The 13,103-nt window shown below is 36.5% G+C and overlaps 1 protein-coding gene across 1 annotated transcript in view; it reads left to right on the forward strand.

The window, feature by feature from the left end:
• LOC104541782 (DENN domain-containing protein 1B-like) overlaps nt 1–10,278 on the forward strand; it is a gene marked incomplete at both ends in the record, with an annotated part of 83,633 nt that extends 73,355 nt beyond the window's left edge. Inside the window, 4 exons of the mRNA XM_010185918.1 lie at nt 4,070–4,139; nt 5,778–5,858; nt 8,342–8,401; nt 10,225–10,278. Of these exons, the coding sequence (XP_010184220.1) occupies nt 4,070–4,139; nt 5,778–5,858; nt 8,342–8,401; nt 10,225–10,278 (265 nt within the window). The remainder of the gene's footprint in view (nt 1–4,069; nt 4,140–5,777; nt 5,859–8,341; nt 8,402–10,224) is intronic.
• Nucleotides 10,279–13,103: the final 2,825 nt, after the last annotated feature.

Genomic DNA, 13,103 nt, shown 5'->3' on the forward strand with positions numbered 1-13,103 from the left:
AGGACTGTTAGTGGTTACCTGACTATTTGACAGAAAACATTTCCTCTCCTTTATTTAACCTTTGACTCATGACTGTAAAAGTTTTATCAGAGCTATGGTAGAAGCACCAGTGAGGTGGAAGTCTACTTACGGCAACAAGGGTTATGCCTGACTTTGAATAAAAGTCTGAGCTCCTGCCTTGTGGCTTATTTGGATGAAAAGAAAATGCTAAGTACGTTTTTAATTAACCATGAAATATCTTATGCTCTTGCTTTTGTGACAGACAGTGGCTGTACTTTTAAAGAAAGACCAGTGCATTCTCAAGCATGGAGTACATACCTATTGAAATAATATTGCGTGTGTTTCGGTGTTTGTCTGTATCATGGGAAAAATGTTTTGTGGCAACTTTACAGAAATTGTTGTGTGTTGTTGGAGGTTGTTGTATGTTTGTCTTCAGTGTTTGTTTCTCAAACAATTACTGATTGTAACATGAAGAGTGCAAAGCCAATGTTTGCAATTAAAGAAAAATAAACAAGGAACCAATAATGATTTAGTAGTTTAAGAATCTATTTTTTTTTAATTTCAAGTTTAGGCTTCTAAATACATTAAAATTGAAAATTAAAGCCCTGTTTTTCCTCTGTTTTATCTACTGAGAAAGGGCTTCATTGATAACCTTTTGACATTTTCATAAGACAGCTAATTAAATACAAAATGCAGTGCTCATCAGTAATGTTGTTGAATACATGTATGTTGGTAAAGTCTTTCTAGTAATGGACTTTGATTTTATCCATTGATAAGTTACATTTTAGTACATATTAGTGTGATAGTTTTGAGTTATAAGTAATATAGTACAGGTCTCCTCTGTTAAATTCAGCCATTCAAAACCATTTTTTTTTGCAGAACATGCATTTCTGTACTGACTTGAAAAATGTTCCCTGGCTTTACAGATGTTGATGGAAGTGTGTGTGCTCAATGACTTTTCTGTACATAGACTAATCCTCTGCTAAACAGAGATTAAAGAACTTTGTAAGATCTGCTAGCAGGATAACCTGGGAAGATTCTTTGACCTGTAATACTTACGGTTTTTTAGCTATCTCATACACAAGTGCCATATACAGTGCTTTACTCAATAAAATATACTGAATAAAGATGTAAAGCATATATCATGGGAATGCTCATCTGTGAATAAATCTGTTTACTAGAGTACTCCGTATAAATTAATGGGATTATTAACGCAAGTGTTTGCAAAGTCAGCCAGTGATGTAAGAGAACAGTCTTGAGGATGTTACAAAATAAAAAGAGCTTATGCTTGCTCTTTGAACTGAGGCTCTGAAATACCACCTAACTGATAGCTGTCTTTATTATGAACACTACTGTGTTTATGTTTACTTTTGAATGAGAAAAGATGCATTGTATACACACACACAAGTGCACTCTAATATTTATGTAACAAAAGTAACAGTTCTTTATTATACTGAAATAATAGCTATTAGCAAATACATAAAGAGAAATATAGAGGAAACTTTTTTTGCTTTGCAATAGATCATTGTAGTGTTTTGTTGCAGTAGGAACAGTATAATTAAAATACTGGCAAAATCTTTTGCAATTAAACCATGCTTCTGAAGATCTGAAGATTATGTGGATATGAAGCAGAGGACAGGTCTTGGTAATGGACTGTAATGGAGCTCTTGTTCTGATTTCCTTAATTTTTCAGATTTAAGAGGCATGTTGAAATTATATTAACCTCGTGTCTGTGGTTATAAGGCTTAAAGCAATCCTTTTTCCAGTGTTTCAGCTCAGAAGAAAACTGGCATTTTAAAACCATCTTCAAGTAGTCTGTTTTTACAATGTTTTTCTTTGCAGTTTTGTTACGTGTGGACATGGAAGTGTATCATCAGCCTGATTTTGCTAAGGGAAGAAATTCTTGTATGTGTAATCTGGTCAGCATGCCTTGCCATATGAAAGAAAACATCTCCCTTGGCTTTGTGCTAGGGTTCATTAATTTCAAATAATGGATTTGACCTTTTTATGCATAGACTTCAAAATTGCATCAATTCTTTTCTTTTCACAGTAAAAGGGGAGCTGAGATCTTAGATACAAGGAAGAAATATGATTAACATTTTATTGAAGTAGGAGCATTTATTTTTATGGCATACTGTTCATAAATGTTCATTATGAAAAATGAATGATCAGATTTTGGATTATTCTACAGCAAGATGTGCTGGAGTGGTGTGCATCACTAGTGCTGAGGTGATAGCAAAAGACTGGGAAGCTGTTAGGTAACCGAACCTGTCTGTGTACCCAGTGGTGTACGAGTACTTTGTAATTTATACCTACCTTGTCCCTCGACTCGGACAGCGTTCCAGTCCCTGCTGCAATTGTAGGCTGGTTCAGTGGCTCTGACATTTGCTGGTACTCTGAACACTGTGGTGAACAATTCTGTTTGCCTATCTATGCAGTGTTTCAGCGATGTGTAGAACCGGGTTAACATGATTTCAGAAGGTACTAGAACAGCAGTCCCAGGTGGAAGAAACTAAAAGATCAGATGTTTTAGGTGCTGTTATGGTGAGTGTTTTACAATGCGTGCAGCATTCATGCCTGTAAGCAGTGAGTGACCTTACACAGGTGCAATGAGGTAAATTTCATTATTATATAAGAATATATTGAAAAGCAAATGCAATAATGTCACACCTTCACTACTGTGAACAATACCAAGCATTAAAAATGTCAGTAAGTATTAAGAGCTTGATTTAGTTTTGATTAATAGCTAGTACAGTGTACAGTAAAGTGTGATAAAGGCATTAATACAGTGGCTCTGAAAGAAATCATTGCCTCTGTCTCTTTGGGTTGGCAAGAGTAAATTCACGATGGGTGTGGGTTACACAGCAGTTATGCACTTATAAGGATAGCAAAGTAAGACTGCTAGAAAATGCATAACTATAACAGTGTTTGGATTTCTCCTCTTGACTTTCTTTGCCCTGAGAATTGTCGTCTGTTTCTAAAGCCTTGCCAGCTGCGTAGTGAGAACAGAGGTGTTGCTAAGAAAACAAAGTGTGTAGTATTGTTGCATATGAATATGAAATGTAGTAAAAACATTTCAGGCTTTATTTCTTCCCCAGCTACCCTTCTAATCTTAAACAATTAATATTAACCAGAACTTTAGCCATGTTCTTTGTCATAAAATTCTAACAGGTGTGAGAAGATGTGTAATTTGTAAATAAGGAATAATTTATACTGGTACTATTTATTTTACAAGACTTACTACATCTGTATCATAGGCTTAAATAGTGATTACGGGAAGTTCTGTAGCATGTGGTCGCTGATGATGCCACTGTTAAAGGTAACTATTCTGTAAATAGATTACAAAAAAGTGGAACTGATGGCACAGTGTTTGAGTTTCTTTTCTGATGCTCTTCAGTTACGTCATTTATCCTGGCTTCTGTTTAACTCACTGAGAGCATTGCATGCATATGAGCTGCAGACTTGTGTTAAAGTCTTTAAAGTATTCATGTATTATTGTGCTGTGTATTTACAACATTGGTGAATGCTCTCTTATTTTTAGAAACTGTAATGACAGAAATGACTTTATACAGAGACCAGTGTTCTTACATGTAAAGTGACATCTATACTGTTGCCTAGCATTGCATCACTTCTTAAATATGGGGTACCTGATCAGCCCAGGTAAAATTGTGTTTCATTCTTCAGGGAAGCAGCAGTCCCGGCAGTCCACTGGGTACGAATTTCAAAATTGCAAATAACATAACTACTGAAAGCCCTAACAATTAAAGATAATGGGAATGTGATATGACAATGTTTAAAATATTTTTTGGTGCATTTATAATGTAGATAAGTGAAAATATTGTGAGTTAGTCTATGCTTAACGGAACTTCAAGTAGGTATTCAGCGTAAAGAAATACAGCTTTGCTACTATCTGTGTTGTACCATGAAATTTGTGAGAAGTTTTACATGCATTTTATTTACATGTAGAAATATAAAATGGGCAGGTCAGATAAACAGTAGCAGTATTTTATAAGCACTGGAAAACATATATTGATATTGTATTAAAATGTTTTTTTACTTCCTGTTTTAGTTACCTACCATGGTTTGAGGTATACTACAAGCTCCTAAATACTCTGGCAGATTATTTGGCTAAAGAACAGGTAATTTTAGATACTTTATTTCTTTGTGTAAAATAATTTCCTTGAAATAATAGTCACCATTTAAAGTGCTGTAAAGTGACTCTACTGTTTAAAAGTTTAAAATTTTAGAAGAATTTAGAAGCAAGTTTTTACATTCATACACGCTGAACATACAGCTGCCACTGTCACTTGAATCACACATTAATCTTAAATAAGCTACTGGGAATATACCTTTATAAAGTGTCAGTCTTAGCATAAACAAGTGCTGGGTGAGGTGTGAGCAAAGTGTCACATCACGGGAGATCTGTATGACGTATTGATTGTAAACTGTAGATCCCTGCAACTATCTGATTATCAGTTACAAACACTTTTTTTCAGAACTGCATAAAATACGATGTACTGTTTCACCCTTCATATTAACTAAAAACTACCTCTCGTAATTCTGTCATCTCAACTAGCAAGACAAATTTACTTGCAGCATTTGGTGAAGAATCATGATAGTTTAGTTTGCATATTCATGAGCAATTAGACATATTCCATGATTATGCAGGAAAGGAAATACTGGCATCTGTCTTTATTGAGAACATTAAAGCTATACCTTTCTGCTTTAACTGTATTAGTGTACTAGATTGTAATTAAAAAAAAAAAAGCATCAATAGTCAGCCATATGCTGTAGACTGGAAAAGCTGACATTTCAAGAATATATGAACTATAAAATAAGCAATTATTGTGCATTTTTGTAAATGGACTAAAGAAAATGATGATATTTTATGTGAAAAAAAATGCAGTGGGAAAGTTTGGTGTTAACTGTGTTTAAATAAGTTGTGGAGTGCGTTAAAGTCTTATAGATGGTACAATGAGACTTTGGTTTTGGCCCTGATTTCACTGTAATGGTAAAAACTGTTTTTAGGGTTGCATTTGAGAGAAAAGATAGGAATTGTCTTCTCTTTAGTTTCTTGATCACTGGTTCTGCCATTGCAGCAATTACTGCAACCAGTTGAAGTTGCCGAGTGTTGAGTTTGTTGCCCTATATGCTGAGAAAACTGCTGTGATGGGTCAGGAACTTTAACAGCGTAGGGACATATTTTGTTGTATTGCCTGGTACCCTGTGTTGCTGAGGGGGCTTTTAGGGGACACTGCTCCCTCCCTGGCCCAGGCACTGTTCATCTGACCCAGGAGCTAGACCCAGACTCCTGTTTACTGCTGTGAGACCCAGTAGCATCATCGTTCTTGCAGGGAGAAGCAGAAGTGTGTTTAAAAGCTGTCCCTGGCTTGTTGCTATTTTTGGTTTTACTTTGACAACAAAAAGAATTTAATCTCCATGAGTGAAAACCCTAAATAAACAAAAACTCCAGCCGTACCTCCTTCCCCAGTAAACTTCTCTTTTAGAGGTCGAGATACAGATATAGATCGAGATAGAGATATTGACTTGCAAATGCAATAATTTTCAGAGATAAGAAGTTTGCCTGGATTTTATACTTAATTTTTAAACACTTCACTGTAAATTGCAATTGTCTTTCTCATTAAATACATACATACATATCTCTATCTATCTATCTATCTATCTATCTTTGTCAGTATATGGTTTGATGTGTAGTAAATTATAATAATTCAGTTTTTATACAACGATTAACCACCTTTTAAAAATATTCCTTATAGGAAAATGACTCAAATGATTTGTTAAAATCATTGTATAACCATCCTGTGCCAAAGGCGAATGCTTTAGTCAGTTTAAGTGTGGTAAGTATTCTCTGTATTACTCCTACTCCAATTACTGACTATGAAATAGTAGGTATGGTTGAAATGTTTGAAACAAACAAGCGAACAAACCTTTGTAAAGAGTAAACTTATGTTGCTTCCCATCATTAATGGGCATGGACAACCTCTTTTTTTTTTTCCTTTGCAGAATAGTTTGTCTCTGTCACATGTTGTTCTCATAAAGTCATAGTCATAAAGAAGCAGAAATTTGAATTTTGCTCTATGGATGAGAAAGTAAACTGCAGTGGAATTTGGCAGTGCTAGAACTACTTTTTTGTGCTTCCAGCTCTTTCGTGTGGACAATTTAGGTTTCTCCTGCTGTGAATTGGGAGACACTAACTCTGTTTTATTGCCTCTTATTTCTGAGTAGATAGACTTTCAGGACTGGGCAAAAATCTGTGTAAGCTGGCTTCTTTCCAATCTTCCTTCCTTTTCTTCCTGATTTTCCTTGATCATGCAAAAATGCTGTGAGAAAGATGGTAGAAGTATCCTATGTTACATTAAACTTTCGGTGTCTGTAGGTGGAGGAGCGTGTCCATGCCTACCTGGCTTTCCTGCACTGAGTGTTTGCGGTGTGGGGCTGGACACTGATAGTGTGGCAAGATGATGTCAAAGAAGTGAGCCTGTCACTGTTACAGTTCCTGAAGTTTTTAACAGAAAAAGCAATATGGATGCATGCTTAAATACATTTGTATAGCCTGTGTGAAATGTAGAGCCGATACAGAGCCCCTGCTGTCTCCTAGTCATTGTTCATGTTCACAGCATCTTTGCAGTTACTGCACACATAAATAACTGTGTGCAAGTAACTGTTTCTTGTTGGAACTATCACAGTTTTCAGGGCACAGAAAGAAGGGATTTTATAAAGGCTTCCCTTATGCACATACTGAAAGATTATTAGGTTCTTTACCTTATTTGTGTAATTTCCTGTTACTTTTAACTCACTTATTTTAGAATTGAGCCCAGTACTTTGAGTAAAGTAAGCACAGACTCTGGAAAAGTGTCTGACCCTATCACCAAGGCATACAGAAGTGGAGAATCTGCCACTTCTGTTCTGGTAGTTGCTCGCCCTTGCTGTTTAACATAATGCTACCTTTATTTTATTTTAATTTGTCGTTTTTCATATTCCTTGTTATGCCTTTTTCACTAGTCTATAGAGGCCTGATATTTTTCTCCCTTGAACAGTACTAATCCACTGTGTGTGGAAGTCCTTCCAGTCTGTGGTTAAAAGATTGTAAAAGATATTTTATTCTTTTTTATTTCTTGCAAAATTGTGCTGCCTGTTGCCATCAGTGTTGCAGTTTATCTTGCTCAGAACTTGCCTACCTTGGAATGACTGTTGTGATGAACCTGGAAATGGATGTTGTGGTGAATACAGCTGGCAACACTGGGATGACAAATTGCTTGCAATAAAGTTGCTGCCTGCTGGTTTTATTTCAATATTACCTGACTTATGAATTTATTTTTTTCTCAATTGTCTCTTGCTCCCAATAGCTTGCTACATCAAAGAGTAATATAATCTTTTTAGCTGAACAGTGTTTATCTAAATGCAGGCTTCTTGCCAAATGCTTGGCTGCAAGTACAGTCGAGCAAATATCGTGGGTTCAGATGGGCAGAGCAGGTAGGAATAGGTTAGCCTGAATCAGAATGCTTGTTGCATCTGCAGCCATCTCTGTTTTTGTAAAGCTCCATGCTACAGCGAGCAGGGAAACACTTATGGCCACTTTCAACTCTTAACGCTGTGTCCCTAGCCTTTTGTATTGATGTCCCTTTCTTGCTTCTCATGTATTGTAAATAGGCTGGACTGGAACCATCAGTAGTAATAGACTTGAAAAGAAGTGACAATCTGAAAAATAATTGTAGAAATGACAGCATGAGGTGGGTTTTCATTGTATCAGGATGAGTCTAGTTCAAATTTCATGATGCAGAATTAAAAAGATCCCTCTCCCATTTACTCAGGTATGCAGGGTAAGGCTCATAGACATTGAAACAAGGTTTAAATGGCAGACCACAACAGTGCTTAGGATTGCATATGTATAATTATGCCTAAATTTTGCCCAGTATCTGGATACATGATGTTTCCCAGTAATCCTTGGTCTGTAGGACGCCAAAATGTCTTTGGTCCACTTAGGGACCAAAGTTCTACTCTTGCCTATCAGTACCAGTAACAAATACTCTGCAGCTGAAATTTATGAGGAGTGATGGTTTGTTCTATGTAACTTGAGCTTAAATATTTGGGTCACTTTTGTTTTACCCATGGAGGGCTAAGAAAAGTGGTTTTTTTTCTGTTGTTGGAAAAGCTAGCCAAATCAAGTATGACTTCAAAAGGGGGGAGAAATACAAAGAATAAAACTTATTTTCAGCCAGTATTTTAAACATGGAATATTACAAGCATTAGAGTCAGCTTTGGCCTATTTGTTGGAAAACTAAAAAGTCAATTGTTCAATCTTTCTCTCATCTTGCATAAGAACCAAGGAATGATTTTTGCAAGTGAGCAAGTTTTGAAAAAACAGCCTTGTCTTGTATCGGTGAGTTTAAAAGGCACTGACTGTCTAAAGTCTATTGTAATTAAAGAAATAATTAATTGCTATAGGATATCTCTTGATTTCAAGCTTATTTATACCCATCCTTTGGGAAATTCTGCTGTTAACTTTAGCCTAAAAGAGCAGTCTAATGTTAATATACCTATTCTGTTTAAATCAATCTAATTTCAGAGCTATATGTGTGTGCGTCATTATGCTTTCATAAAAACCACAACCAAAATCAAACTCTCAAACTTGAACAAAACTTGCATTTTGTAGTGTCCCTTTTTAGAGAAAACTTGATACAGGACAGCAACTATTAATTTAGTGTCTTCTCCAAGGTCATGCATCTTCCTAAGGGAGTTCACAAAGATGTGCAAGGACTACATACCGCGTTATTTTTGCTGCTTTATGATTCTTAATGACTGCAGTAATGGGTCTTTGCTTCTCATAGTTCTGAATTCCTTTTCTGTTTAATGAGTGAAATATTATTACTTTGTTAATTATAAATAATTACTTCTCTAAGTTATTAACTTCATTACTCAGGAATCTTTTGATAAATATTCAGTGACCTTATTACATATAGAAAATAATTTTCTGTTCTCGCTATGCTTCTGAAGAATGTAGGCATTCCACTAATCTGAGTATTTTCCTCTTCTTGACTATGGAAAAAAAAAAATCATAGCTTTTTTTCTCTGTTGATGCAAAACAGTAACCTGGGATATTTATTGTGTGAGTGCTATGATGTTTATGGGATGCCTTTTTTTAAGCAAATTTTTTTCTTAAATTTTTAATTATTGCCAAATGACCTAATTTGTGGGAAGAATTTTCTGTTAAATGTATCAAGCTGGTTTAATAAGTCTCCTACACAGAGTTAATAGTATTATTTTTTTTTTCCTTGAACGCAAGACACATTTAATGTCTTATAGACTTCCTTTATATTTTGGTATATCTTTTTCAAGTTGGACTTGAAAACAAACTCTGTCTTTGTGTTGTTAATTATAATTTTAAAATACACTATAAAAATGAAGTCTACCAAAAATGTCAAAATTCTGTTAAAAACAAATAAAAGTTAAAAAGTCAATAATTATCACATTTACTTAGTATGCACTTAAGGTTTTTTTGTCGTTCAAGATTTAGACTAATATGCAAAAATGCCTTAAGATTACTGAGCTAAATCTGTGTCTGATAACTACTAAAAGCACTGGATTAATGAGAATCATTTAAATTACATCTGGTTTTAGTTTAATCCATTTTATATTTACATCCTAAATGGCCTCAAACAAAGATGCATAAAATTGCTAATGTATTTCATAAATGATTGCAGAAACTCAAGCTGTCGGACCTCGCATTTCTGTTAGCACATTTTTTATTCAAAGATGTTTGGAAAGAAAAGAGCATGCATATCTAGTAACAATATTTCTCTTCTAATTAATTTTCTCACCTGATTAATTTTTCCTTTTCCATTCTAAATATACATTTTGTCCTTTAAAATATTTTCGTTGCAATTTTTAAATCAATGCTTAAGTTGATCAATGCTACTTTCAGGCTTGTGACAACATTTAAAACTAGCTTAATTTCAGTGTTATTTCAAAATTGCAGCCCAGCGTTTTGTTCCCTTGGTTTGTGTGCTGTGCTGAACCAGAGCTTGTCATTTTCTGTCGTGATCTGCTTAATTCTTTGTCTGGTAGTGGTAAAAATACTATTGGAAAAATGGCTATTTGCTTAAACAAAGATGGAACTGGAAATCCTAAATGCTGGATTTCTTTAAAAAAGAATTTTTTGTTTCTGTGTGCATAAATTATTAATTATTTTTCCCTATTGATTAGCACTCGTATTTCATTACTCCTGATATAACTGGATTGCCAACAATCCCGGAAAGTGTAAGTATGCAGTTTCTTTTTAAAATATTTAGAAGTATCAACCTCATTCTGTGGGTAGGGCTGAACTCTGCTTTTATCAATAGGAGATGTTTTTTTTTCAGGACTGTTTTTAGAAAATGATTGATGTCTGTTATTACAACCTTTAGATAGTAGTTACTGTTCCATTCATCATTAACCCATTTTAAAGCCTTAACAGAGCATTTTTGACCACTGCTGTATCCACCCTTTGTTCATAATTGCTTGACTTGTTTGCATTTATTGGGATTATATATGCAAAATATATTCTACTTCTGCACCTCGTGTTACTTGAATTGCCTACCCTTTAAACACTGCATTGCTAAGCTGCAGATTCAGCTATCAAGATATGCCGTTATTTTTTTGTGTAAGAAGGCATTGTTTTAGGCTTTCTGAAAATATGCTGTACGTGCCCACATTTGGATGGTAACCATGCATCAGGAATGTTTTTATTATTACTATTTTTTTTAATGAAGACTTGCATTCTGTAGATGCTGAATCCTTGATGTTGTGGGTAGATTGCAAATGTGAAATCTCAGATTGTTTTCTGTATAATATATTTAGCTGGATATCATCTTATAAAAGAGCTTCTAAGCTTTCCGCTTTCCAATCTTGCATTTAAGTCTGGAATTGAAGACAGCTGTGCATTTTTTATGCTTTCAAATAGTAACTTCTGAAAGTTCGGCTGTTGTGGAGTGATTCACCACAGTACAACAACATGCAGTGCAGAAAGTGTAACAGAAGCGTGTTCATAGCCCCTGCAGTGGTGTGTTGGTGAGGCAGGATGGGGAATGCACCCCGATGGCCCACTCACCACCTCCACACTGAGGGTGAGAGGGGTGGCTGTGCCCCTCAGCGTCCTGGGCTGGCAGCCAGAGGCTGTGCCCCTCGGGATCCCAGGCTGGCAGTGGGTCCTGGGCTGCTGGGTGGGATGAATGAGGGAAGGAAACGGAGCCATGTGAGCCCTGGCCTGGGAAGGCCAGCCTGGAGAGGAGCGGAAGGATGCTCGTAGCAGAGAGGAGGCCTGTGGGTACTGCAGTGATGGGAGTCTGTGCCAGGGCCCAGAGGAGATGTGGCCCTTGTTGCAACCCAGAAAACTATGGAAAGTACCTGAGTAGAGGAGTAAAGCAGAGAACCCGTGTTGCAAGAGGAATTCTCTTGGTCTAGCTTATTATTTGGGGTTCTACTAAAACATAGTTTTGGTTAGAAGATGTGTTATGTGTTCAGCTTGAAAAAAATGGGGGTATACTTCACTCTGGACCTCTGGTTGAGGATCTTGCAGTGGTGGTGCTGTGGGTTTATTTTGCTGATTCTGTGGGAGAAAGAAATCCATCCAGTATGAGTGGAATTAGTATGGTACAAGTGAAGGGTTAGAGCACGTAGGGAGTGAAGAGATGAGGTAATTACAGTAAATTGACAATAAAATGAATTTTCCTTATTCGTTGTTGTAAGCTTCATGTATTTGAGGGGCAGTAACTTTCAGATCTAATACAGAAATAACTGTGACTGTCTCACAAAGATATATTGTTCTGTACAAAGTTACAGACTGTTTTTACCCCAGCTTTTGCAACACACAATAAGTATGCCATTTTCACCTACTCTGTGAGGGGTGTCCAAGGTAAACTGGATTCAAATTATTGTGGTGCATCAGCCTCTGTCAACTGGGTAAACATGGCACTTGAAGGATCAGAGCTTTTTTAAATCAAGTGTTTGTAGCCTTAAAACTCTTGCTGTCATCTCTTCCATAAGTTTATGCAGCATGGACCAAGATAATTCTATACACAGTTTCTTCGAATTAATAATGCTTTTCTGAATTTACATGAAACCGGATCATCCACTGGATCTTCTTTCTTTTTTTCAATATCTTTATTTAATATTGCAATATATCCAAAAGAAGGTCAACCTTTTAATCATTATCCAGGCTTTAGTTAAAGTTAGCTTTTATACAGTAGAGTCTGTAAGGAAATAAACCAGCAGCTGGTGAACAACAGCTCTGCCCGATGCCGTGCTCCCTGGCTGCGGAGGGCTGTGAGATGGAAAGGCCGCAGATGGCCACCATGTCTTGGCTCTCTTCAGGGTGGGCAGGCATTCAGGGGGGTCTCCCTGCTCTGACACCTTTACCACTTGTCTGCCCTTGCAGTTTTTTCACAGATGCAGTACCTTGCTGCCTTGTGTTGGTCACATCCAGTATAGACTGACGCTTCCACTGCTCACATTTCCATCCTTCAGTTGAGTCATAGTGTTAACAGACCTCCTACATTAACATTCAGTAGTATGTTGCTCCTGAGAAGAGATGAGTAAGAGTTCCGTTTGCAGACACAATAATGAATGTGTGAAATTAATTGCTTTGTATATTGTGAGGTGTATTAGTATATTTTCATACATATTCTCTAATGTTTGCAAAAATCTTCTGTTTTCCTAGGCATTTTTGCTGGTAGCTGTTTTAGCTTTCTCGTATTGCTTGTATTTCTCTGGCACTATCCCATGCAAAAATACTACTAAGTTCAGCTGGAACATAGAGACGCTCCCCTCACTTTTTCTCCTTTTCCATCACTTCTGTATTGTCTGAACTATAAATAAGAGGTCTCGATGACTTTGCTTTTCATTAAAACCCACAGTGGGGATGGTAGTGGGGTTCTTATCAGGCCTGAAAAGGGTGGCTGGCTGCAGGAAGGACCCAGGACCTTCTGCTGGTGCTGCTGGATGTTTGATGTCCTGGCACATACAGCTCAGGCAAAAGCTTGGTGCTTTTCAACAAGCTGTTTTACTGTATTTGAAGTACAGAATCACAGAACATTAGGGATTGGAAG

Source organism: Mesitornis unicolor, unplaced genomic scaffold, assembly GCF_000695765.1.
Source record: "Mesitornis unicolor isolate BGI_N332 unplaced genomic scaffold, ASM69576v1 scaffold13576, whole genome shotgun sequence".
NCBI lineage: Eukaryota > Metazoa > Chordata > Aves > Mesitornithiformes > Mesitornithidae > Mesitornis > Mesitornis unicolor.